Source organism: Excalfactoria chinensis, chromosome 4 (assembly GCF_039878825.1).
Source record: "Excalfactoria chinensis isolate bCotChi1 chromosome 4, bCotChi1.hap2, whole genome shotgun sequence".
Classification (NCBI taxonomy): domain Eukaryota; kingdom Metazoa; phylum Chordata; class Aves; order Galliformes; family Phasianidae; genus Excalfactoria; species Excalfactoria chinensis.
In genome coordinates, this window is record NC_092828.1 from 82,706,174 (window position 1) to 82,731,460 (window position 25,287).

General features: G+C 40.5%; 1 protein-coding gene across 1 annotated transcript; it reads left to right on the forward strand.

Moving 5' to 3' along the window:
* Positions 1-122: 122 nt before the first annotated feature.
* On the forward strand, positions 123-24,947 carry TEX11 (testis expressed 11). Its single transcript, XM_072335861.1, has 30 exons — positions 123-153; positions 239-351; positions 2,001-2,085; positions 3,280-3,359; positions 3,764-3,844; positions 3,927-4,046; positions 5,523-5,603; positions 7,041-7,126; positions 8,534-8,591; positions 9,268-9,363; positions 10,428-10,509; positions 10,938-11,016; positions 11,718-11,869; positions 12,548-12,633; positions 13,162-13,299; positions 13,618-13,720; positions 14,833-14,957; positions 15,697-15,782; positions 16,121-16,168; positions 16,881-16,921; positions 17,900-17,982; positions 18,483-18,488; positions 18,539-18,625; positions 19,100-19,216; positions 19,935-20,007; positions 21,405-21,551; positions 22,491-22,599; positions 23,574-23,694; positions 24,041-24,205; positions 24,850-24,947. Exons 1-30 carry the CDS (start codon positions 123-125, stop codon positions 24,919-24,921), a joined length of 2,751 nt encoding a protein of 916 aa, XP_072191962.1. The 3' UTR covers positions 24,922-24,947.
* Positions 24,948-25,287: the final 340 nt, after the last annotated feature.

Below are 25,287 nucleotides of genomic sequence, written 5' to 3' on the forward strand. Positions count from 1 at the left end.
GCTCTGCGGGAGAGGCGCATGCGCTCCGCAGTCCCGGCGCTCTCCTCAGGGCGGGCGGCGCGCATGCGCCCTGCGGTCCGGTGTCTCCTCAGGGCGGGCGGCGCTGAGGGGCGGCGTCGGTCATGGTGGGCGGGCGGATGGCCGCGGCGGGAGGTACCGGCCGCTCTCTATCCCCGCCCGGGGGCTGCGGCTGCGTAGCCGCTCTCTGACGCTTTTTCCTTCCCGGTTTGTCTTCCAGAGCTGCTCCGTGAGCTGCTGAGGGAGGAGGCCCCGCCCCGCATCGCGGCCCTCACCGAGGAGCTGTTCCAGGCGGCGGGGGCCCTCAGTGAGGCGGACGGCAGCGCGGCGGAGGTAGAACGCTGCGCACCGCCGCTCCTTCCACGGGGCTGGGGCGCTCAGCCCTGCCGCCTTGTCGGCAGAGTAGTTCTGTGCTTCCATCTTTGGACGGAATGGCCAGAGCGAAGTGCAAAGTGCTGTGTTTAATGAGAGAGCTCAGTGTGTTCATTCCGAGCCCAACGCTGGGTGTAGAGCTGTGTCACAGCGCATAGTAAACTCCATCTCTTCTGGAGGCTGTGACTGATGGAAAATCCACGGCCCTTTGGGTTGGGTTATCGGAGTTTATTACCTTTATGCAAAGCTGCATCAATTTTTAACAGAGAGTTTCTAGTCAGTAGCTTTTGTTCTTTATCTGATAACATCTGAAGTTTCTGTGTAGCTACTTAGAACAATTAAACTACTTAATATTGCTGGCTTGTTGGAGTGTGTCCAGAGGAGGGCCACGAAAATGATCCTGGGGTTGGAACACCTTCCTGTGAGGACCGGCTGAGAGCTGGGGCTGTGCAGCTTGGAGAAGGGAAGGCTTGAAAGGGCTGAGAGCAGCCTGTAGGTATATGTGCAGTGGCTGTAAGAAGGAAGGGGTCTGTAAGAAGGAAGACTCTGTAGCAGGGTCTGTTGTAGGACTAAGGGAAATGGTTTCAAACTAAAAGAAGGGAGATTAAGATTGGATATAGGGGAGATGGTTTTTACAGTAGGAGTGGTGAGCCACTGACACAGGTTGTCCAGAGATCAGTTGGGTGCCCCATCCCTGCAGACACCCAAGGTCAGGCTGGATGGGCTCTGAGCACTGATGGAGCTGTGGGTGTCCCCAGTCAGTGCCGGGAGTTGAATCAGATGGCCTTGAAGGGTCCCTTCCACCTCTTATGATTCTACGAATACGGGTTTAAGTCGTACTATAGATGTGTTTTCAAATCTGATACACAAATCTGATACAATTCTCACAGCTCTTTTCCAGTCCTTTCTAATTTTGCAACATCTGCTTAAAATGTACGTGATGTGTTCTGAAAGCTGCCAGTGAATCAGTTGTGTTTTGGATGTGGTGATGTGCTGTTGCACAAATTTTGTATGTATGAATGCTTGTGAGAAAACTTCATCCCAGATGGATGGGGTAAATCAGGTCATGTTTTGCTAGGCTTGGAAAAGGACTTGACAGAAACATATGTTAGGCTATTTCAGCAATACGGCAGATTAATGGGATTTGTTCAGGAACATATTTGAATGTTTCTGAAGTCCACCACTTCTCAAACAGGATTTGCTGTTTTGTGTAACTTCAGATCGGAGCTGAAGGCACTGATGGATGACATGGCATATATGTGCTTGCTGCTATTGATCTTATGATTCATTAGCTCTTCTTAGTTTCAGGTCATGTCAGCCTTTGATTTGCAGCCATGTTCTTTCCTACCTTTGTCAGAGACGCTCAAATGTTCAGAAGATGGGAAATAGTCTTTTAGAAGACTGAGAATACGTTGTGAAATGTGCTTGTGAAAAGCGTGTGTGATCCCTGCCAACTGCTTCCCAGTCTCTTGAAGTACCCAATCTGTAAAATAGAATAGTCCAAACTTTGTGCTGTGGTAAACATGAAAGATGGAAGCTTGTTCAGGAGTAAATTTCAGCTTAATCCAAACGTATGATAACATTAAATGGTATGGAATTCTCTCTCTCAGGTTGAAGAGGGTGCAATAAGCCTTTGGAACTGGGCTGTAACCAAACACACGGGTTCTGTCATCAGCGATGAGCAAAGAGCTAAATGTATGTATGCATTCTTTTCCTTTCTCAATGTGTTTGTGTGCTGCAGTGTGGAAAGGAAAAGCTCCCTGCTGACAGGTCTATACGTAGCGCTGTAGGTTGTTTGGATGTGTGCAGATAGGGTATAGACAGAGAAAACTGAGTGGCTAGACTTACACAAACAGTGTGGGAAGGATCACCGTGGTGTAACAGTGATGTTCTTTGTGACACAGAATTAGTGTAGATATTCTCATCATTCCCTCTTTCTGTGCTAGTGCATCAATAAAGAGGTGATGTTTCAAAAGGAAACTCTGCATTGCCTTGTGATGCTATTGTGAATGTGTGGGCATAACACTGATGTAAATCTCTGACTGTCAATTTCTAAAACGTGAGGTGGTTTTTTTTTAATGTAACTATGTTACCTGTATTTATGTACAGAAAGAGTCGAAATCTTTTTGCTTTTTCACTGCCCTACCTTAGCATCTATAGCCTTCCATATACAGCCATCCATAGCCATCTACTTACAGCTGGCGGGTTTGCTTAGAGCTGGGGAAAAGCAAAGCGAGCTTTTGATCTATGGTGTCAACTAGTTCTTTATGTGGTGCTGCAGGACTGCAGTATCTGGCCTACATTTTTGTCTTAAGGGATAGCAGTTAAAATTAAGTATAATCTGCATCATGTTAAGTGATGTCAGGTGAAGGGAAAAGGGTAAGTTTACACAAAATAAGTGATAATTGTTGTAGAACATAATGTTCTCAGATCTTATAGCACAGCTGAAGGGCCAGGGAGAGGCTATTTTAAATACATTAAGTGGTGTGTTTTCAATCCCCGGTGCATAAAAAAGGCCAGAAGATACTTGTGCTTTTTTACTTTGAAAACGTAAAGATTATTAAACTTGATTTCCCTACTTTGCTGAAGGCTGTTTTGAGGTGCTCCAGGCATGTTACTGTGAGCACCTGCAATGTAATTAAGTCTTTTGAATGCCCTGTCTTTGACTTAAACTCTGTCTAAAGTATTTAATAGACGTTTTGAGGAGAATATCTTGGTATCTTGGGATGGATTTTTTTCTTTTTGATGCCTGAGAAGCAATTTTAAGCAGCTTGACTAAAATTCTAATTCTCAAGCTTCCAAAAGTTTTCTCTCTCATAATTTTAAACCAACTTTCTCAACAACAGCAACAAAAAGGAACTTAGAAATGTACGCGTTACTTTCTTGCAGTGAGATTTGTTGCTTGTAGGCTGGCGTACCTTTGCGAAGGCAGCGATCCTCCAGAGGGAACCATTCGGAGGCAGATTTTGGTAAGGCTGATGGCAGGTGAGCAGTGACGTACAGCTGGTGGCTGCGGGAAACCTTGGAAACCTATTGCAGTTACTTTGGAAAGTGAGTGAGAGATGCCTGTAATTCTAAAGATACATGCTGAAGGTGGGCCCATGTTATCAAAGGGATGCCTTGCTGAGTCAGTGCAGTTAGCACCGCATCTTTGTCGTGTGTTAAAACATTACCTTACAGTGTTGTATAGTGGGGCACCATAAGCCTCGTGCTGCAAGTAGAGTGCATTCAGATGTGAGAGACACTTGTGACAAATTGAAGAGCTGGAATATCTCTCTCCTACACTGTATATATATCAGTAAAAAGGGATCTAACACTGCCTGTCCTGGAAGTGACTGGATTTGCACAAAGCACCAATCATTTTCTCCTTCAGATGTCGATGAAAACTGGTAAAGGGTGGATAGATATTGGCAAAGCTGATCTTGCTGATGGATTCCTAGAGATTGCTATAAATGTAAGTTCTTTTCTGATTCTAGTTCTTTATAAACACACCTATTTGTGACCTCCATGGGTGATGCTTAAGCTTTGTTTTCCAGAGCATAGAAAAACTGTATGCGAAATTACGTAAGGAGGGCGATGGTGAAGCAGATATTCATGTGTGCAAAGCTGATGTGGAGAAGGACCTCTTCAAAGTGCTCTCTTATCAGGCTGAATCGGTACGTGTTCCTCCCAGCTCTCTTTATACATCCCTAGGGGGGTATGGAGAGAAACTCTGACCTGTTAATTAGGTGTATGAATGCATGGCACTGCAGGCTTGCTGAAGGATATATTTCCTTTGCTTAGATGTAAGGTATCAGATGTGATGTTTGAATGCGGTGTTGCAATAATGTAATGGGTTTTAATTTGCCAAATTTATCACAGTCATTTCTGCTGCCTTGTTTATATCTTCTCGTTCAGATTTGTTGCTCTGTAATTTGGGTGTTTATGCAACAGCTGCCTTTCTGAATCATGTGTCAGTTCCAAAGGTGACCTGTGCTTGCCTAAGGAGGGGGATAGAACTGCCTTAGAGCCTGGGTCCCTGTAACTGCTTTTGTGTAGCATGTACACAGCACAATTGGTCATTTCAAAGGATTCGTCAGACTGTGCTGGGATTTGCAACTAAACTGGTTGAAAAGCAAATGAGGGTGCTGGTGGTAGTTCATGTCTGACAAGCAGATTTTGTGAGCCACAGCTCCAGAGTTTCCTCTACCTTACAAGTTTCTTGACTCTTATGAGCAATATAATCAATGACATTGGATAGAAACCTTCCTGTACATGGATACCCTCTCTTCCATGACCCAATACATGCTGCTTTTCACATATAAAGGCCTTGAAACAGTGGGAGAATGGGTAGAAAAAGGCAATATTTGGAAATAATGAGTTCTGTGACATTTCAAATTCTCCTTAAAGTCTCAACCTCTGTCATCGTACAACGAGGTAGGAATTATGTTTGATAATTTAAAGACAGAAGTCTAGCTGAACGTGAGAGGTTTCAAAATATGCTGAGTGTTTTCCAGGGGATCAGTAAGGCAGATTAAATCATTTCAAAGTACATCATTCAGAAATTCTGTGTTTTGAGAAGCATTGTCCTGACTTTTGCTGCCTGACTGAAGTTTCTGAGTACTTTGTCAACACTGCAGAGTATTATGGACATGTGGGTGTACATATGAGATAATTCAGCTGCTCCCATTTGCTGATAACAGCGCTGATCTCAGAATCCAGAAGGGGAGCATTGTCTTCAAAACGATGAAGAGCTTCCCCAAACAGACCAAATCAGTGGCCAAAATTTTTCATTTAACTTCTAGTTGATAATGGAGACAAAAGAGGACCTTACATTACTGGAAAGGTGTTGCAAGATTTGTTAAGCTGTCCAAGATTTGCTGTTATCTGACATCTGTATGAATCATTGCCACGGATCTGACCTATTCACACTACCTGTGGGCTACAGGGCCCTCCTGGATGTCTTTCAGTGTGTAAAAGTGTACTGAATTATTGTAGCACCATAAGGACAGATGTCTGATCTCAAACTTGGCTGTACTGAATGCAAAAAAAGGCCTACAATCCAAGTCTTTTTTTTTAGAGACTCAGTCTTGTAACAGATTTTAGAGGCAAGTAGTTAACTTACAGATTGTTGGCATGCTCTGCTTTCCTAGGCAGTTGCTCAGGGGGATTTTCAGAAAGCGATGCAATGCGTGCAGCGCTGCAAGGACATGTTGGTGAGGTTGCCAAGAGAGGTTAGTGAAATCATACCTTCTTTATCATGCCAAAGTTTGAAAGTCTGTTTTCCTCTCCATACATTAAAGAATGACATATGCTACATTACATTTTGAGAAATATTTGGAGAACTGTTTATTTATTCTGTATTATTATTATTTTACTTCTTTGGGATTTTCTTAACTGCAAGTTTTGTGTAGAAGTGATGGTTTTCTTTTTTCATTCAGTTTTGAGTTTTTCCATTTGCTCATAGATTATCATTTGAAATAGACTGATAAAACCTTCCTAAAGAATGTGTGAAGGCAAATAACCGAGACAGGCAAAAGGATTTCTAGATAGAGTATGACGCTCAAACAGCTGTGCCTCTTCATCTTGTGTGTTGCTTCTTTGCTTTTACCGGTGAACTTTTGTCTGGAAACAGGTGGGCCCAGCGATGAGCTGAGCTGCGAGGCTTTTGATATGCGAGTCTACCCTCAGTACTAATCTTCATGTTAATGAAGCTGCAAAGCTATGGGAATGAATGCTCACTGCTCAGAGAGCTGCCAGGTTTATGGGAGTGCTTTGTGTTATGCACGATGCCTGAAATGCAGTCGTTCACTCTGTTTTAGTTATGAGAGCGATCGTTTGATTTTTTTTTCACCCGCACTGAATCTGTGCTTTTGTCTCTGGATTGCAATGAGGTCAGAAATAAATCAGTTTAAAGCAAGATGCTGTTCTCCAGCTCTCAATCTTGGCTGAGGGTTTGAATTCCCTTGCAAGGAGCACGTTTTGTACTTTGAAAAGACAGTTACCACGGAGGCAAAATGGATGCAAATATTAGCAGTCTGCTAGCATGAAAATGCTTTTCTGTCTCCTCTTTGGACAGCTGCGAACATGACAGTTGCAAATCATTTCTGCTGAAAGACGAGTTGTTATGAACAGATACTGTCAGGCCTGACTGATAAAGCAAAAAGCAACGGTACTGTGAATAACCAAGCATTCAATACATATTTCTCCTCGATCTGGTGGTGTGGATCATCCTTTTATAATGCAAAAGTGCATGCTGGAAAAAAGGGCTGTCATGCAGGAGGTGGAGTTCTATTCATTGAACGATGCAAAATTAAAGCTCATTAGTCATTTTTGAAAAGGAAGTTGTAACATTCCATTCTTTCCTCTCAGTTTTATTTCTGTATGCTTTGCTCAGTTCTAGAGCTTTCAGCTTGGCTTCTTGTGGAACCATTCAGCTTCATGCATTTGAAGAATTCTGATTTGCATATCCTAAATTGGCTAACATCACTTTCCCATAGAACAATATGATTTTAGTCATGTTCAATATTACCCTATCAAACAAGGTCAGAAGTGATCGTTGTAGATACGTTTTTAAAGTAAGAAGCGTTATAAAGACCGTGAGATTGAGAGCCATAGATCTGGTGATGTTTGTGTGAGAGCATCATAGAAGCAGCAGCCTTCTGTTGCAGACCCGTTACCTGGCAATCCTCTGCTATAACTTTGGAGTGGAAACCTATGACTGTAAGAAGTATGAACAGAGTTCCTTTTGGCTCAGGTAAAGTGACAAGGCAACCAAAGTAACATCCTGCTTTTGTCATGTAAAAATCTATGTGGAGGAGAGGAGGGAGCGAGGGAAAGCAGAAGGATGATTGGGAATAAGGGAACGCAGGATTTTAACTGAACCATACTGGCTGAGTAAATACTTAGCACCTGTTGTACTATCTTGCCTTTATGCCTGTTTTCCACATTGATTTTCATGTCGTTAAAATGAAAGCCTTTCCATGTGGAAGTTGGTACCCACGGGTGGTTCTCCTTAAAGCTCCTTCCAAATAGATCACTTTTATGAAGAGGCCACTTACACACAATAGTGATGGAACTGGAAAATTTCAGAAAAATGTGGAAGAGTTTTTCTGTTTCAAATAGTTTTATTTTTAAGGAATATTTGAGTTTGTCAGTAAGGAAAGTCGCTTCACTGACAGCAAAGCCTTGACTGATGAAAGACACAAACATCAAGGTGAGGGATGAGTAGTTAGAGATGGTTTGGGCTGCATCCAATAGGTACTGTGTTATTGCTAAGGAAGAAAACTTGAGGCTGTCAGGAGAAGTATCCTCATACCAAGATCAGGAGAATTGCTTTTATTTCTTCTTGTTCTTTTTGTTTTATATACACAGGAGGGAAACAAATGCCAACACATCTAATTCAAGATCGCATATGCAATCAAAGAGTACTTTTAGAAATGCTTGGAGTTAATTACAGCTGGTGCTTCAGAGATTATATTATATTTTGTTTTGTTCCAGTGGAAAATTAAATACTGAGTCCTAATAACAAAATTTGGGGAGGAAATAAGGCTTTAGCAAGAGCAGATATTTATCTGGATATAGAGATTTAGCTCCATCTAGTGGGACAAGATAGTGTGTTAGATTAGGGAACAGTCTGTTCTGTTTTTAACGGTGCTTAATTTGCATCGTTCCACATTGAATCTCTCATGGAATTACCAGTGTGTTTTCCCTGGGTGGTCCTTTGTGCTGTCATTCAACCTTCAGGAAATGACTGAGGAATTATGACCTCCAGGTCCTATTTTTGTGCTACTGATTTGCTGTGATCTTGAGACTGGGTCATACATACCTTCTATGTATAACTGTAATATCTGTCAGGTGAGGGTGAGAGCAGTTACCTCCTCAAAACACCCTTAGCTAAAAGTGATAGAACCCATTGAAATAGAAGATATTAGAGAATGTGGTGCAATAGGTTGAAGGAAGTGATTGAGTACAGTTTTTAAAATGAGGATTCAGAAGAAAAGAATCGGTTTTCTTGCGGAGCACTGAGACTAGTTTGTGTGATTTATGAGGTTTCTGAGTGCTTCAGAGGTGGGGAAGGATAGGAATGTTGCATGTATCAAAATACTGGCTGCATTTATCCCTGTCATCACATGTAATTCTAACTTTCCCTTGTTGTTGGTAGCCAGAGTTATGACATTGGGAAGATGGATGTGAAGTATTGTATTGCGAAAGAAATGCAGGTAAGAAATAGAGAAAATGCTGTTTGCAAATGGGAGGGTTTTGTTAACATAACTCCAGAACAGCTATTTCTACTGTGCCAAATCTGACCAGTGATTCTCTGGCCTCTTTTATAGTCCCATCCACCATGAAGCTGCAAATCCCCTTGCTATGAGCATTGGTGTGAGAGCTGAGTCACTGTTAAGTGCCCTTAATCACGTTTGAATCTACTATTTCGCAGAGTTTATACTGTTGAAAATAAGACTCAGATAGGCTCTGAGAGGCCATCGTTTCTTCCTTCCTCCCCATTCTTACAAATCATCATTGCCTACATCTGTGTCATTCCTGAGATATGTTTGAAGGCCATTCTCTTGCATGTCTTTTTTTCTTTAAAGTTTGTAGCTCTTGTTCTTTTAATTTCTTCTTTCATTCTTTTTTTCCCCACATCTCTGAATTTCCTCGTTACTTTTCTCTCTGAGCTATCTGGTTGTGTCCCATCAGGACTACACACAGCACTGCTGCTCAGGCTTCAGAGCTGAGCAGTCACTTCATCTGTCTGCTGTCAGACAAAGATTCTTTTCACAGAGACAGCTTTGTTTCTCATGGCCTTAAAACTGAAGACTTTTGTGTCTGTATGTATGTTCTGTTCTTCCCACTGTGTAGATTAGATTTAAACTTTTTATTTGTTTTATTTTCCAGGCGAAAGTGCTGCGATTGTTAGCGACAGCCTATTTTGAATGGGATTGCAGTCTGTATCTTGACAAGGCACTGAAGGCTATAAACTTGGCAAACGAGGTAGTGCTGTTCTCTTCTATTTATGATGTGCAAAAACTGAAACTCAAGCATTATTAACATCTACTAACATGGTATAGACAACTGGTGTTGAAATCAGCTGACTTAAGTACTGAGGTGTTTTTGCTTTGCTTTTCATGCTGCTAAATATGTTCTGATATTTATACCTTTCTAGAGAAATGCAGCTCAGTATGTAGATGCAGAGCAGTGTTGCTGCCCTGCGGTGCTATTAACAGTGAGATCCTCTGATAATGATGTTACTAAATGGCATGAAAGCTGTGTCTGACTTTGGGTTACAGTGGATATCCCCATACTATGTTTTGAGTCCCCATCTTACTACCTTTACAAATGCTTGAGCAAGTAGCAAAGGGAGTTCTGTGCAAACAACAGCCTTATTTTAAGCAATTATTTTAACTATTTCATCTTATCAGCTTGACTTTTTCTTCTGGAACTTGAGAAAAGAATGGTAGCTGGAGAAAGTTCATATATCTTTAAGCAGCTACTGCACTGAGGTCTTATGCTCTTATAGAAATTCCATTTGCCATGTGAGGAGCTGGATTTATTTTATTCCTCTGTGTCTTCAGTTTACTGAAGAAACTTAAATTCAAACCCATTCAGTTTGTTTTTGGTTGGCCGTTCTAAACTTCTGTTATTTGATTCATACAAAAGAAACTGAAAGTATAAAATCCTATTTGAAGTGAAAGCTCACATTCAGTTTTCAACATAGTGGTAAAGCTTTCAGACACGGATGATGAGGATGCTGGTGAGGTAAGGAGCAGTGCGTTCAAACCACTCCTGTGATGCACTACTGCTACACCTAAGCAGCTTGTGTTCTATATTTACCTTCAGAAAACTTTCTGAAATGGAGGAGTATTTTGATAGTATATGTTTTGGTAATATATGGAAACTAGAAGAAATTTTTTATTCTAAAGTTTGATATATACAGTGTTTTAATGAAAGCTGTAGTATAAAGCCTTCATTATTTCTATTTGTTCCCATTGTTGCTCTGCCCTAAATTTCTACAAACAGTAGACTATCCAAGTCATGGATTGTTTTTCCCTATGCAGGAGAATTTGCATCCAGCAGGGTTCTTCCTGAAAGTTAAAATTCTCCTTAAAAGTGGAGCATCAGATGAAGACATCAGCTCAGGTATGGCCGTTCTGTATAGGTGCCATGGAAAGGGGATGCTATTCCATACCCAACTGGACAGCCCGAGTAAATGGATTGAAAAGAACAAAACCAACATCCCCTTCTTGTGCAATCTAGAGGAGTTTTCGTGTGCTAAATGTCACAATTCTGATTTGGCATTTTGGCCATAACAGCCAATGTTAGCAGAGGAACTGCGGGGCTAGAATACCGGGGCTGTCATTCTGTCACATTTTTGTACTGTTGCATTAATAGTGAGACAGAGAAAGGAAAGTCAAAGCACAGCTGACATCTTATTCTTGCTTGGTTTTAGAACCGCCGTGTTCTTTCTTTCCCTCCCTCCGCCCCCAAAGAATTTGTAAGACCGTGCATTGAGCAGTCATGTGTCTTAAGCTGGTTGAATAATCTCAACAGCATTGTGTTCTGTCTAGCTGTTACAGAATTCCAGCACCATGAGATGTCTTTAGACTTTTGTTTGAATACTGCCAAACTGCTGCTGGAGCATGGAAGGTATGAAAGCACCACTAAGTGCAGCAAACACAATATTTGGGCTGTGTAACTGCTCTTCTATGAGCAACGATCTTCTATTATATAGTGACACTTTATTTTAAACAAACTGGCAGAGGCAGGGGAAACCGTTTTGAGAGGCAGCCTATCTGTGCAGTGGCAATGTGATACATATTAGCACAACAGCAGAACAGGGTGAGAAACAGTGTCTAGTGGCAATTTGCAATTCTGTAGCCTTACTTTGGATTGATCAGGATCATCTCCCTGTAGTTTTAGTATTTGCCATAGATCTGAAATTATATTTTTCTTCCCTGTAAACTAAACAACACTGAGAACTAAAGATTTTGGAATCCCGTTGAATAACAGTATGAGGATGAACAGACTGCAAGACAGAGGCGTGAAATTTCAGCCTTGACTGCTCCATCATGATGACCTACGTATGCACTTCTATCCTGTAGTAATTTTTGTGACTGTAAGATGTAAGTTGTCTTGTGAATACTGTAGAACAAGCATTTGCTAATGGGAAGTAACTACAGAATAGATGAACTGCAGTGCATTCGTACCTTGATTCACTCTGTCAGTGTGGTTGTGTGCCAGTAATACCAATGAGAAACATACTGAATGGTGTGAACGTTTATCTCTAGAATGGAAAATTAACAGCTTTTTGTGTGCAGCCTCTTAAAATTCTTGTCAATGTTGAACAGGGAATCAGTTGGCTTTGATTTTCTGAAATCTGTTGCTGAACGATTTGAAGCTTCACCTGACTTTGGAAAAGTCACCCTGCTCTACATCGAGTTCTTGTTGCAGAATAAGAGGGAGCTGCTTGCTAAGCAAAAGGTTGAAGAAATTATTATAGGTCTGTATCCCTGTTTTGCTGCCACTTACTGAAAGCTACATTTATTTGGCTAACCTTGTATTCTGATTTTGTTGTTTTTTAATATATTCTCATCTTCTTGTTTGCGTTTACCTTCCCTTCTGTTTCTTTTGCATTGCAACTCTCAACTTCCATGATGAATGACAGTCATGATACAGCTTAAGGCTAAATTTTCTTGCTAAAACAGTTCCTCCTTCTTAGTGTAGGCTGTGTGAGATTTGGTCTATGTGGGAACATAAACATTTGCTAGAAATTCTGTGTGATGTTAATGCTTTGCCCATCCAGCACAATGTATTTTTGTAAGCTAATATTAAAACAGATTGCATGTCCTTGTTTGAGCAGCTGAATTACAGGTTCTTTTTCAGGTCCTTTGCACCTGTAGCACAGTAGTGCTTTTTGACTGTGATATCTGCTTGAAATTAGACTGTGCTTTATGTAGTGTTTAGCTATGTGTAAAAGCCACACTGTCATTATTAAAGGATGCAACAGTTATTATCTTGCTTGCTGCTTTTTCTTTCCAGAAGCAGGATATGGAGCACTGGGTCCTGGATGAAGCTATTGCTCTGTTTTTGTTTCTTTAAACATAGATAGCTCATAGGTAGTTCTCTCACTGTGGTTCTTAAAGTTCTTGTAAAGTGATGATTTGCAGTATCTTTTCAGGTCACTATACTGGGAAACAGCTGTTGCCTGAAACCTTGAACCGACTGCACATCATCTTGTGGGACACAGCTGCCAAACATTATGAGGTTTGGAACTGTGTGGTGTTGTTGTTTGTATGAATGAAAATTAAGATCTTATTTCTCTGTCTTCTTTGATATGTCTGGCTTTGTATAGAGGGTAAGCTGTTAGTAAAATCCCTGTTCCATTTGGAACTACTTTTACTTTCATCCCAATGGATGCTCTTTTCCATTAAAACATCAGGCTACAGGTAGGCTCCTCTCCAGGTTTGTAAATTGGAACAGTTAATTCCAGAATGGATCAGCCACAGAAACTGTGCAGCCCACCATTCTGACTGTGCCCTGGGAAGAGTGCAAAAACCTTAAAATATTCCTTACACTGAGATGTCTGTAGTGGAAGAGCAGGAATAGGTAAAATATCTGCTCTCCTAACTCATATGCCTGTGCTCTGGGATCTTTAATCACTCTTCGGGGAAAAAAGACTACACTAGAATGTTCTTGACTATCTGAATCTTTCATTTCCCATGATGGTTTTGTTTAATTTATGCAAACAGGCCAATTAATCATGCCTCCTCCTTTTATTTTTTAATTTCCTAGGCAAAAAGCTATTCTGAAGCTCTTAACTGGTACAACTATTCTGTCAGCTTCTATACACCTGGGCAGATAGATCAGAATCTGGCTAAGTTGCAGAGAAATATGGCTTCTTGCTACCTTCATCTGAAACAAATTGACAAGGTATATTTATTTAATTCCATTGCTCTCATGCTTGTAGCTAGATCTTTTGGACTTAACGTACAAGTTTACTCTTTCAGCATTCTCAGGGCTTCTCCTGCTTTCTAATTCCGTGGCTCTAATTGAGGAATTGCTTTCTTTAGTCATTGTCTGCCCTTGGTGTTATCTTCTGCTTTGATTGCTTTTTTTTCTGGGGAGGGGGGATTGTTGCCAGAGCAAACTTGTACAGTAATTGTATAAACATCTGTAATGAAACCATTACAATTTTAAGCTCTCTTCTATTGCAACACTGCACTGAATTCCTGTCTTTCCTGTGTATAGGCTAAAGAGGCAGTTAAAGAAGCAGAAAGGTGTGATCCAAACAGCATCTTTACTCAATTCAGTGTCTATAAGATTGCAGTGATGGAGAATGATACTGATAAAGGTAGAACTTGAAAGACAAAAGGGTCCACTACCATGATCAGAAGTGTTGAGAGCTGTAGATAATACTCAGCAGACGTGGACTGTTAGTTCTGGGAAAGACACAATAGGGAGAAGACAGGAGAAGGGTCTATAAATCACTGAAATCATCAGGCTGTAGATTTTGAGCTGTCAGAGGGGGATGTTTTTTTATACATGGCATGTAACGTGTGGAGTCTGTTTTCACGCCTGGAATATTGTCTAGGTGGAGTCTTTGGCTAGGAATTCTCTAATCTTGTGGGCAAAACGAGAGCAGCATCCCAGGATGAGAATCAATGTAGACTTGCTATTTCTAATGTTCTTTTATAAGTATGTACAGCTGGAAAAGTGCTACAGAGCTAGATGAACTTTAGCTGAACCATTATCACAACTCTTAATTTCTCTGGTCAAGCAGAGCCTGAAGTTACCAGAAAATACATGAGCTGACTGGGATGACTTACAGAATGACATATGTCTGTAAACTCTTTCTTCTGCCGTTTCATATTTTAATGAGAATCCCAGCTCAAATAATCAGAATTGAGAAATATAGTCTATATACTTAACTAGAATACAGAGTAACATGCAGATCTTGTTCTTCAATTAGTTCTGTGCCGATTAATTATTCTCTATACGTCTTTTAACTGACAGCCTAATTTGCTCATATAATACAGAGTGGGAACCACAGCACAGTAGGAGCATAAAAGCAGCAGCAGCCTTAACATGAACCAAGATGTGGGAGCTTGGAAGCCTGCCCAGACAATGTATTAAAGAAAGTCTTCTGTGACAAAAAGACGTTTAGCAGAGCAAAATTAAGCATATGTGAGATGCAGTTTCGTTTGTGTGGCATCCTTGTTTCCTTAGATGAGGAGCTTAAAATGCCTTTTTTGCCCCTCTGGGAAGAAATGCGTAGTTGTGGAGAGCTGCTGGTATGGTCAGGTTTTCTTGTCTTGCTTTTACCTATAAAAAAATAAAATGACAGCCTTTGATAAGTTGTCTTATTAAAACAGTGGAACTTTACACCTTCCTGTTGCTTCCATGAAAAAAAACCCCAACCAAACAAAGACCCCAATGATTGATTTTTCTCTATGTATATTCCAGCTGTGGAAGCAATTATTGAAATGGGGAAGCTAGCAGAAAAGTTACCTCAACATGAAGACAAGCTGATAGTGGACGAAAGTACGAGCACAAACCTCCTGAGTTTGGCTGCCCACATCGCTTTAGAGGTAGAACAGATAACACTGTCCTTATTTTGCCTTATTCTACAAGTAGGACAGCTGTAACCTCTGTAACCTGGCCTACTTTTAGTGTTTCTATTCCATGCACTTTGAAGTATTTAATGCTTGTGTAACCAAAGTCTCACTATATGTTTTGAGATGTGTTGTGTAAAGCAAAGTGGAAACTGACTTCATATATGAACAAACTGTTATTTTGACATGTACTGACTTCTTTAGAGAAGAAGTGATTCTGAATTGTAAATGTTAGTTTCTAGAAATGCCGTAGCGTATTTCTGTAAGATTCCCTTCAGCAAGATGTTACATTTCTTCCTACCCCTGGGGTTTATCTTTGCAGCGCTAGAGGAACCTTTGTGCAAAATTACATAAGGGAATGATGAAGGACTGAAAAAACGTTTGTCCCTCTGTTTGCCTCAATAAAGAAATCACTGATCAGTGACAACAGCACCTGAACTGGCTGGTGATAGTGGCATTAGCAGGAGAGGCTTTTGGGTGCTTTGGAGGGGTGTAGAGCGTTCTAAGGCACAAAGTCCTTACCAAATTGTACTGATCCTGTATTGCATTAGGCTCCTTGCATGTGGAATGGTATCCCTCCTTGTGGTTTTCTTTCAGCTCTGAGAGAAATTCTGTGTAGATCTTTTGCTCCTTTTATTTTTTTTATCCATTGTTTTGTTTTGCAGGAACTGAGCAAGTACATTTTCATACAGACTGTGCTTTAATTTTTTTCCAGAATGATCAACAAGTTGTGGCCATCAGAGCTTTGGAGCACCTGGCTGAGCATTCACAAGACTGCCGACAAGTATTTGCCGCTTTAAAGTGAGGGTTTGAGATATTTACAAGGAAAGAGAACTCTGGTTTCTCTTTCCAACGGAAATGATTTTGTTGAGGGAGGTGGAGAGCAGATGAAAGCTTAGTTAGCCGTGCTTGTGGTGCTGGGGATGTACCTCAGGCCCAGACTCGTAGTGCTTGTGTAGATTTCAAGTCTTTTCCAGGCAATAATATTCTTCTCAGCTTGACACCACGTTCTTTTGTGAGCTATGGGGACTGATGGCATAAAGAAGAAAGAGGGATCCTTTCTGAAAGCTGAGGGCAAAGGACACTGGTGGAAAAAAAAAGTATCTTGTTTCTTCACAGTTGTTCTTTCTCATATTCAGATGTTTGGTTCGTCTTACATTGTCAAAAGTAGAAAAAGAAGAGAAAAGGTGAGTACATGTGTAAAAATGTATTCTTATGGTAGATAAACCATACAAGTAGTGTAACGTATGCTTTTTTTCTTATGGAGTAATCGAGAGATGAATTTTTTGCTAGTTAAAAGTCCACCCAGGTGACTTCCCACCGTGAACTAATGATGTCACACAGAGGCATCTGCTTGTTAAACCTTTCCCTTAAATACTTGCTTTTTGCATTCCAGTTTCATCACTAAGATGTCCAATCATTGTTTAATGGGAATATGAGCTAAGCATTCTTTTTAACTTTGACACAAGGTTGAGATATCTTATAGAAGTTCTGAGTGAGAACTTGAGAGTGAGATCTCCCTTGCTGAAGGCTGGCCATAATGCATATAGTGTGATAGCATGGAATGAGAACTGTACTGCTGGATTTTGGCTGGCAAGAAAATGGGATGTCAGTGAGATTCAAAGAGTAACCTGTAGCTCCTAACAGCAGCCTAGTGACTGAGGAAATCTACACTTCTACAATGACCTTCACTGCTGTGGGTCACTAAAACCTTTTGCAGGCCCTCTGCGCTCCTGTTGCATCTGCAAATGCTAGAAATTTCCTATTATGCCTGATATTTGTCAGAACAGTGATCATATCAGTTATTAAGGAGCTGTTGTCTTCCTGCATCAATAATGTGTTCTATTGTAAGAAAATTAACCAAATGTTATCTAAAACTTGATTTTTCCTCTGTTTTAGAGATGAAGACATCAAGTCAGTGCTGACTTATTTGACCTTAGGTATGTTTTTGCTGTGTTTATATTTCCTGTAGTTCCTCCCTATGTTTTATGATATGAGTAGGTCCATACTGACTCCTTATTTCAGTCCAGGTTCTCAGCTTCTCAAATTAAAACTGGTGATTCAGCAGTGCTGTGCAGTTGGATCTCAATCCTAAAGGTTTTTGCTATGGGAAGCTTGTAGAGTGCTGTTCCTAGCAGAGACTGTGCTTGCCAGCCTCTCTCAGACCAGAGGCTCTTCTAAGTAGTTGTGATAAGGAAAGAGGGATCAGTTCTTCATAAGGCCACGCATGCAAGCAACAGATATTTGGGTAAACGTCACAGCCTGAGTGGGATCAGGTGTCTGTCCCTTCTCTGAATGAACTGGGAGGAACGAAGCTGGTGTCTTCAGTAGCAGAGCTACCACAAAAGGAAGAAGTCTGGTTTTGTACTGCTAATTAGCAGCGCATCTTTCTGTTGGCATTAGTTAAACACCAGTGATGGTGTTTACTGTTTTAGCTGTTTTTGGGGGTATTTAAGGTTGGTTTTATTTTTGCCCTGGAAGGCTTAGAAAACTTCAAGCAGTATTAGCAAAATGCTGAAAGATGAGGACAGACTTGTCAAAATCGGCTGCTACTTTTAAGCTGCGCCATTCATTGAAAAGAATTGTCTTGTTTGCTTTGGCATACATGAAGGAGTTTTAAAGAAGACTTTCCTATCAACATAAATGCTTATGTCATTAATCTTTTCTACTGCTTTCCTCCTATATTGGAAAAGAAAGTTAATGAGATACAGAACTTTTCCTATACTAGCCATTCTGATGTTTTTTTCTAAGCTTTGGGGGTCAATCATATTAGATTTAAGTTGTGAGAATAACCCTCCATCAGGGATTACATGGGAGCTTTGGGAAAATGGTATTTGTAATGTAGTTATTAGGCTTGGAAATGTTTGTATTCTGCTTATAAAATGTAGCCTGTCACCTAAACAACACGTTTTCTGCAGCTCACCAGAGACTTGCTGAGCCTTTCAAAGAAGAGAATTTGACAAGAGATGTAAGGACTTCAGAAGCCCACTGGTTTAGAAAAGCTGGTAAGCTGCACTCTTAAGATCTAAACTGAACCACCTCCACTTCCACTTAGCCTGATCTTAAGGAAGGAGGAAGTGTTTGAAGATGCAGTATTATGAAAGGAGTCGCCTTTGGCAGTCTCTGCTTTAAATGATCTGTTGCATTTTTTGTCTTCTGAAACACCTTGATATAGCTCATATTTTCACTCAAACAAATACTTGCATGAGGTCTGTGTGACTCATGGGGTAGTTAATACTGCTCTTTACCACAGGAGCTGTATGTGCTCGTGATACAGCTGTGCAGGGCTCATATATTTTCTCCTGCTTAGCTACTAAGATTATGTTACTGAAGTCAAATGCAAGATCACGCAAGTAGAAACTGTCAGTGATTTTCTTTAGTGTAGGAAAAAAAGTACTGCAATAAAAAAAAATAGCAACAAATACTGAGTATGCATGTTGTTATGAAGATTAAATCAGCATTAGAAAGATGAATGTGCTGCCATCGGTAGTGAATGGTGAGATTGTGGTTCTGTTTAATTACTTGTCCTGGGAATACCGGTCAGTATTTTTATTCAGATTCTTGTCTTTTTAGCTTGGAACTTAGCTGTACAGTTCAAGGACTGCCCTGAAAAGATGAGGGATTTTTTTGTACTGTCTTTCAAGGTATGTACTCTTGCTAATACTGTCATCAGTCTAGTTCTGTTTGAAGTTACATCCACGTGTAAGGTGTCTCCTTGGAGAAGCCCTTGGCTGCTCTGAGAATGGAGCATTTCTGTCAGGAAAAAATGGCCTTGTAATATAAAATTTAAACATTGTTACACTTTACAATCTGTTCTTTGCAAATATGGCATGAAATGTAGACTTCAGTAAGATCTTCCTAGGGTACCTTTGTTCTCATGTATGGGAACTGGATCATGAATAGAGAAGCATTTTATGCAGAGAGGTATTGGAGTCCAAATCTCCATGCAGAACTTCTGCCAACATTGTCCTTTTTGTGTATGTTTTTTTTTAACTCCTACACTGCTGTACCCTTTGTGCTGAAAAAGTCACAGAAGACACTTGACAATCTTCTGTTCAGTATGCAAATTGCCTTATATAGGCACAATTCCCATTACCTGTTCCTATTTTTGGTTTCAGTTGTCCCAGTTTTGTCCTTCTGACAAAGCTGTTCTAATTGCTCAGAAGACATGCTTGTTAATGGCAGCTGCAATTGATCTGGAGCTGGGGAGACAAGAAGTATCACCTTCTGAGCAGGTAGGCTGTTGTTCTGTTGCCTCACTTGATACATATCATATATATCATTCGATATATATCCATGATGTGAACGTTCACTATTTTTTCTTACTTTTGATTTTGAAGCCTTAGTTGTTTTACACAGAATGGGATATTGAAAGTGTAAGCATGGGAACCTTCCATAATTAAGTAGAATCGGTACATCCAGTGAATTGAAAATACTGGATTTCTGTAAGTAATTCTATTGACTTAAACAGATTTGAACAGGTTTTTATCAGCAAAGAGACGAGACAGTACCTTTTGTTAAAGGACCTTCAATATGCTTTGTTTGTTATGTGAGGAATCTGCTGCTGAGTAGTTACTGCATCTGTAGGATTATGCCACTGCTGAAAGTGGTTACCAGTATGGTTATATGAATAGGAGAAAGTTCACCTTTTTAATGGTTTTTTTTCCCCATACATCCTTTCTAAGGGTGTGTTCCTTTCTGTGATGTGAAGGAATTGGTTTTGTGGGATTCAGTGTTTTGTTAGTCTCAGTAAGACTATTGCATGTTCAAGAGAGAAAATAGATTATGTCCCTTGGGGACACACGTGGTCCTTTTTGAAGTAACAGAACCTTCAGTGCTAAGAGGCTTTGCCTAAGTAGTGAAGGTAATTATAAAGGAAAGAAAACAAAGCCCCCCAGGAGCCGATCCTGTAAAACTATAACAAAAAGATCTTCTGAACTTTTTGTAAATTAGGTGGAGTTTTGGAATCAGGCTCTCCAGCATCTCCAGGCATGCAAAGAGATATGGAAAGTTCTGAAATTAACGGGTAAGCTGGAAAATGTGTCTGTTTGGCACACTTAGTCACTGTATTCATTGAAAATACGGGGCGTGTGGAATTACTGTCATTGCTGAGGAGCGTTGAAACATATGTAGCAATATAACATGAGAATTTACAGTGCCAACTATGGCTTTTTTTGTATGTCATTGCTGGCTTTTTGTGGTACAGGAGCTGTGAAGTGGAGAATGATCTTTTAGAGTGAACTGAGTTGACTTTTCTATCTTCACTGTTAGGAAACTTGAAGCTTTTTGCTCTAGATTTGACTGGTACCAGATTTGCATGATTTTCTTGGCTCCAGTCTTACACTAGAGTCTGCAGTAAGACGTGGCTTTAATAGTTTTACCGACTCTTCCCTTGAAAGGCATTAGAGAATACAGAAAGACCAACTGCCATATTCTCAAGTGTCAGAACCCATCTTTGTTCCTTGACAATTCCATGTCGATGTAGATCAGACTGATCACAGGAGACTGGAGGGCTTTCATGATAGCTGGCATGCTGTGTGACTGTTAGCTTAGAGGCTACGTGCTTCCTCTTTTTGGTAATGCATCAGTAGAAAAACTCTACTAGGCATTCTTTGTCTAACCTGTGGTCTGGTTTCTTTTCACTGGTAGGCTTCAGAAATTGCTGAGTTTCAATTGTAAGATACATTAGTATTTAAGTTTTGTCCAAAAAAAAATTACTTGCTGCTTTCCCTTCTCCCCAGACTTTACTGTTTCTGAACTGAAGTTTCATTATATTGACTGGATTTGGAGTTCTTTTTATCTCCATCCTTAAAATCCTGGGAGTTTTTATTGTAGAGGTTTGTGGAATGGTATCCTGGCTCTTCCTTCTCTAGTTCTCCAGACTTTAGCCAGTGTGTGGACAAGCGTGTTGCTCTGGATGAAGCTGAGAATGTCTTGTAGATGTAAAAGTCAAGGTCTTTGTGATGGTGAAGGCATTTATATTGGGTTTATACCTTAGTGGTTTTGCTGTTCTCCCACTCTCTTTCCTGAGGGCTTTCTTACCAGAAAGGGGACGAGTCCTCTAGAAGAATTGAAAGCTGATGGTAACTTCTTTCATAAGCTTTTGAGGCAGTGATATTCTGTTATCTGTTTCGCCCGTCCATGGCATTGGCTTTCCTAGTAGCTATTACTTTTGTCCAGGTTGCATGCATTTAGCCAGTTGCAGACAAGCCAGATTCTGGGGAGGGGGTTTGAAGTGTGGGGTTGTGCATTTGGCATCTGAGGATTCTGTCCACAACTACTTCTGAGTTCCACTTCCTCTGCTGTTAAATAGGAGGATGTTAATGGTTTTCCTGCCTGTTGGAAGTAAAATATTTACCTTACACACAATTTAGCTTTAAGAAAATGAATCATTACATACAGAGAAATCTATCTTTCCTATAGGAGATTTTTCTAAAGACCCAACAGACACTTTGTTGCTGCTCTATGAATTTGAAGCAAGATCCAAGCTCAATGATCCTACACTCAATAACTTCATGGAGTCAGTATGGGAGCAACCACACGAGATCAAGACGCTAGAAATCATTGCATGTAAGGGCTGCATTTGGACTTGCATAGTTCTTCAAGTCATGAGAAACAGCTTATGTCACTCTTTCCTGTACACTTGAGGTGACCAGGATTATTGTGTATGGTATGGCATGCAGAAAATGAGCTTAATATTGTGTCCCGAAACAAAGACCCTTAGGATCTCAGCTGTAATAGGAGATCTACACTTTGAAATGTCATTGCATTACATGGATGATGAACCAGTAATCTGTGATGTCCTTTAATTCCTAGAACCTGAGACATATGCATAGCTCCTGAGTCTGGAAAATGCTGTTCAGATAAACTTTTACAGGCTCCAAACTGGCAAAAGCAAGAGAACAGCCCTAGGTGCTCCATACTCCAGCACAGATGTTCTAGGATGTGGACTTTGGCTAGATTTGCTTTTTCAGCTTATTGTAATTGATTTGTAAATAATCCTTCTATATGCTATACCACACCCTTATTACAAAGTTCTAGTCATTCTTTCTTGAGAATATAGCATAAGAACAAAAAGAGGTGTGTAAAATGTTGATCCGCCATGGCAAAACTTTGGAAGGGATTCTCTACAATTGTGTAAGCACCTGTTTATCTCTGTTGTCTTAAGGAGATACACGTGGGGCAAAAACTGTACTCAAATCCCACTCCTGCCTAATTTTTCAGTCTAGATTTTCATGCCCTAGGAGACAATCAAAACAATACTTGTTTCTGAAGAGCCCATTGCTATTTTGGTGTTACTGCACTGAAAGTAAGCAGCAGTGGATAATCTGCTGTGCTTCTGCTTGTAGTCCTCACTGATGAGTTTACAACTAAGAAGACAATAGAGAAGCACTGGCTTGTGACCAGCCCAGGCACCAAGCAAATGCTGACCATGACTAAATGCTAGCTCTAGTCATTTCTTTCTTCTTCTCCATTTAATTCATTTTTAACATTTATTTTATTTTATAGCATTAGCAATGGAACCTCCAGCTCGGTATCCTGTACTGTGTAAGAGAGCTCTGAAGAGTGCACTAAACCTTTACAGAAAGCAAACTACCACTGATGCTGGGAAATTTAGGTTAGTGTTATCACATCAGTTTGCCACAAACCCGTGGTTTAAAATTTGATAGGGAATAAAACCTTCTGGAAAAAGTGAGTTTTAGCTTATGTTTAAGCTTCCTCTAATTGCTGGCCAACCAATTTACCACTGAAGTGTGACCGTCTGACAGGTGTGTTAACTGCAACCTATTTGCCAGGCATGTTTTCTGAAAGTCATATTTACAAAAACTGAATCTATCAAGGTAGGAAAATGGTCTAGAAAGTGTTTCTGTCTGTTTCTTGTTATAGAAATGTTTGTTCCAAATGCTTTTCTGCAGCACTGGAGTAGTGAACTAGAAAATTAAGACAAATTAAAGGCTAAGAAGAAAGCCATGAGGTGTAAGTTAGCAGTAAGATGCTGTAGCACATGCACAATGTATTCTGCTGGGTAACCAGCTCTCTAACAGCCGTAGCTTGTAGAAACTGAAAAACAACCTGGCGTGTCCTTCTCTCTCAGTTCTATCTCATAGTGGATGTTTTTTTTTCCTTCTTACTAAGTTCTGTGCTGCAACCAGTGGGCAGAGGCAGCCATTGCTTCTCTCTTTCTCTTTTCACACTGGGAAAGAAAGACCTGCTTTCAGAAGCTGTGTGTTTGTTACTGGTTTTCTGAGGATGCTGAGCACTAAGCTCTTGTTGATGAAATGAGAAAGGGTCTTCTCTTTTTCCTTGCTGTCATGCACCGCATCCCATGAAAATGCTACAAGCCCAGCAATTAAAATACAGAAGTACTGCTGCTATTGGGTCTCTTTTTGCACAGCTTGTATGAGTGAGCTCTGATGCTAGGAACGTGTATGCTCTGCTGTACAGATATGAATGCAGTAAGCACAGAGGTGGAGGTATCAGGATGGCAATCAGAACAGCACAAGTTAATGTGCTGCTGGTGCCAAAATGTAGCAGTTTGCTCTGTGCTTGTGGGATTTAATATTTCCTCTTTCACTCTGTTTTGATTCCCAGCAAATGCTTACATAGTTTGATTAATCTTTCTTTGCCAACCGGAGTGATGGACTTGGATGCCTGTGTGCTGCAGGAGGTGTGGGGCTACTTTGAAGATGCTCTGAGTGTAGTTGGCAGCACAGTAAGTTGAAGAGGAAAACAAGGGATTGGGAAATGATTCTGAGCACATTTAAAACATTTTTTTTTTTCCATCAAATTGAGAATAATTAGTAGGTAAAACATTAGACAGTGTTAGATATGAAGCAGCCAAGACTTCTTCAGTAAAAGATGCACTGAAGTTACCTCAGTATAAATGGTTTGTGGATATTTATAACTGCACTATGATTTTTTCTTCATTTTGTAAGGGCTTCTTTATTGATATTTAAGGCCTAGTTTCAGTGAAGTATGTGATAACTCTGAAAGAACTGTCCCTTGTGTAGGGGACAGAAAAAAGCATCACTGTTCTCCCATTCTGTTTGCTACTCCAGGGTAGTTACCCAGAGATGGAGATCCTTTGGTTGATGACAAGAGCCTGGAACACAGGAATATTTCAGTATACCATTGGTAAATATCAGGAAGCAGAGCAGTGGTGTGGATTAGGAATGCGTTTCCTCAATCATTTAGGATCCCTGAAGAAAAGCTATGAGGGCCATGTAAGTGTAAGCAAATGGGAATAGGAATGGGAGTGGGTGTCTGGGCTGAATGTGGTCAGTTGTGGAGGGGAGGAAGTGAGGTTTGGTTGTGAAGGTATGGATCTGAGTGAAGAAACCATTGCTGGTGGTTTAAAGGGAGAAATTTCACAGCTAGAGCCTCTGCAGAAAGCAGCAATGCTTCTTCTTACATCAAGTAAGCTTCTCTCTGCAGTGTATTGGCTGGTACTCCTGTCTTGATTGCATCATAGTACTGCCTGGCTGCTGTATGTAGTCATGGTTTATTCTCTTACATACAAGACAATCAATCAGGAGCTGGTTGCAACCTTAGTGTTATTTTAAGCACATTGGTTAATACAATAAGAGCAGGTTTATTAATTGATATAAAACTCAGCCAGAAGCTGTGCTTTATGTCAGTATAACTAAATCCACCTTTGTGAGGTGCCACTGATTTAAGCTAGAGCCCTGTATTTCAGTCTGTGCCAAAATCTTTGCATCAATCCAAGATTCTAGATTTAGAACCTGGCTTCAGTCTCCCACCTACTTCCCTACTCCTGTTCTCCACCATTACTTTGTATTACCTATTGAATGATATTCCTTTATACATCCCTGTTGACTGAGACAACCATCGTGCTTATGTTCTCCAGATGATTGGTCTTTATAGTGAGGTTCTGGATAAACTGGACAGAGTAAAAGATTTTCTTCCAAACGAAGAATAATGATAACCACAACTGCAGGAAAGGAGGACAGCAGTTGGAAACATCCTGCTGAAGGAAAGAGGCTGTTAGCTCTGCCAGGGCACAGGAGTAGTGGAAAAGCAAGCAGGATCTTCCTCTTGTTGGCAATTAAGTTATGTATTTTTCCGGATGTGTTTACTGAATGTTATTGTTTCCCTCTAGGAGAATTTCATCCTGTAGAGCTAAGTAGCAGAAATAAATACATAAGTTTCTCTTGAGATGGTTCTGCTGTTGTGTTGCAGGTTATTTGAAATGCCTGATTTTAGTGGTAAGTGGCACTGTGAATGATAAAAGTATTTGAAGTCCAGGCATCTCCTTGGGATGCCGTAGCTGCCTTGCTGCATAAAT

Excerpts from the sequence above, each read along its gene's own strand:
- TEX11 (XM_072335861.1), top strand. The coding sequence starts at position 123 with ATGGTGGGCGGGCGGATGGCCGCGGCGGGAG. Across the intron at positions 7,127-8,533 it reads CAGAGTTCCTTTTGGCTCAG|CCAGAGTTATGACATTGGGA; the intron begins GTAAAGTGACAA and ends TGTTGTTGGTAG. Across the intron at positions 22,600-23,573 it reads ACTGATGCTGGGAAATTTAG|CAAATGCTTACATAGTTTGA; the intron begins GTTAGTGTTATC and ends TTTGATTCCCAG.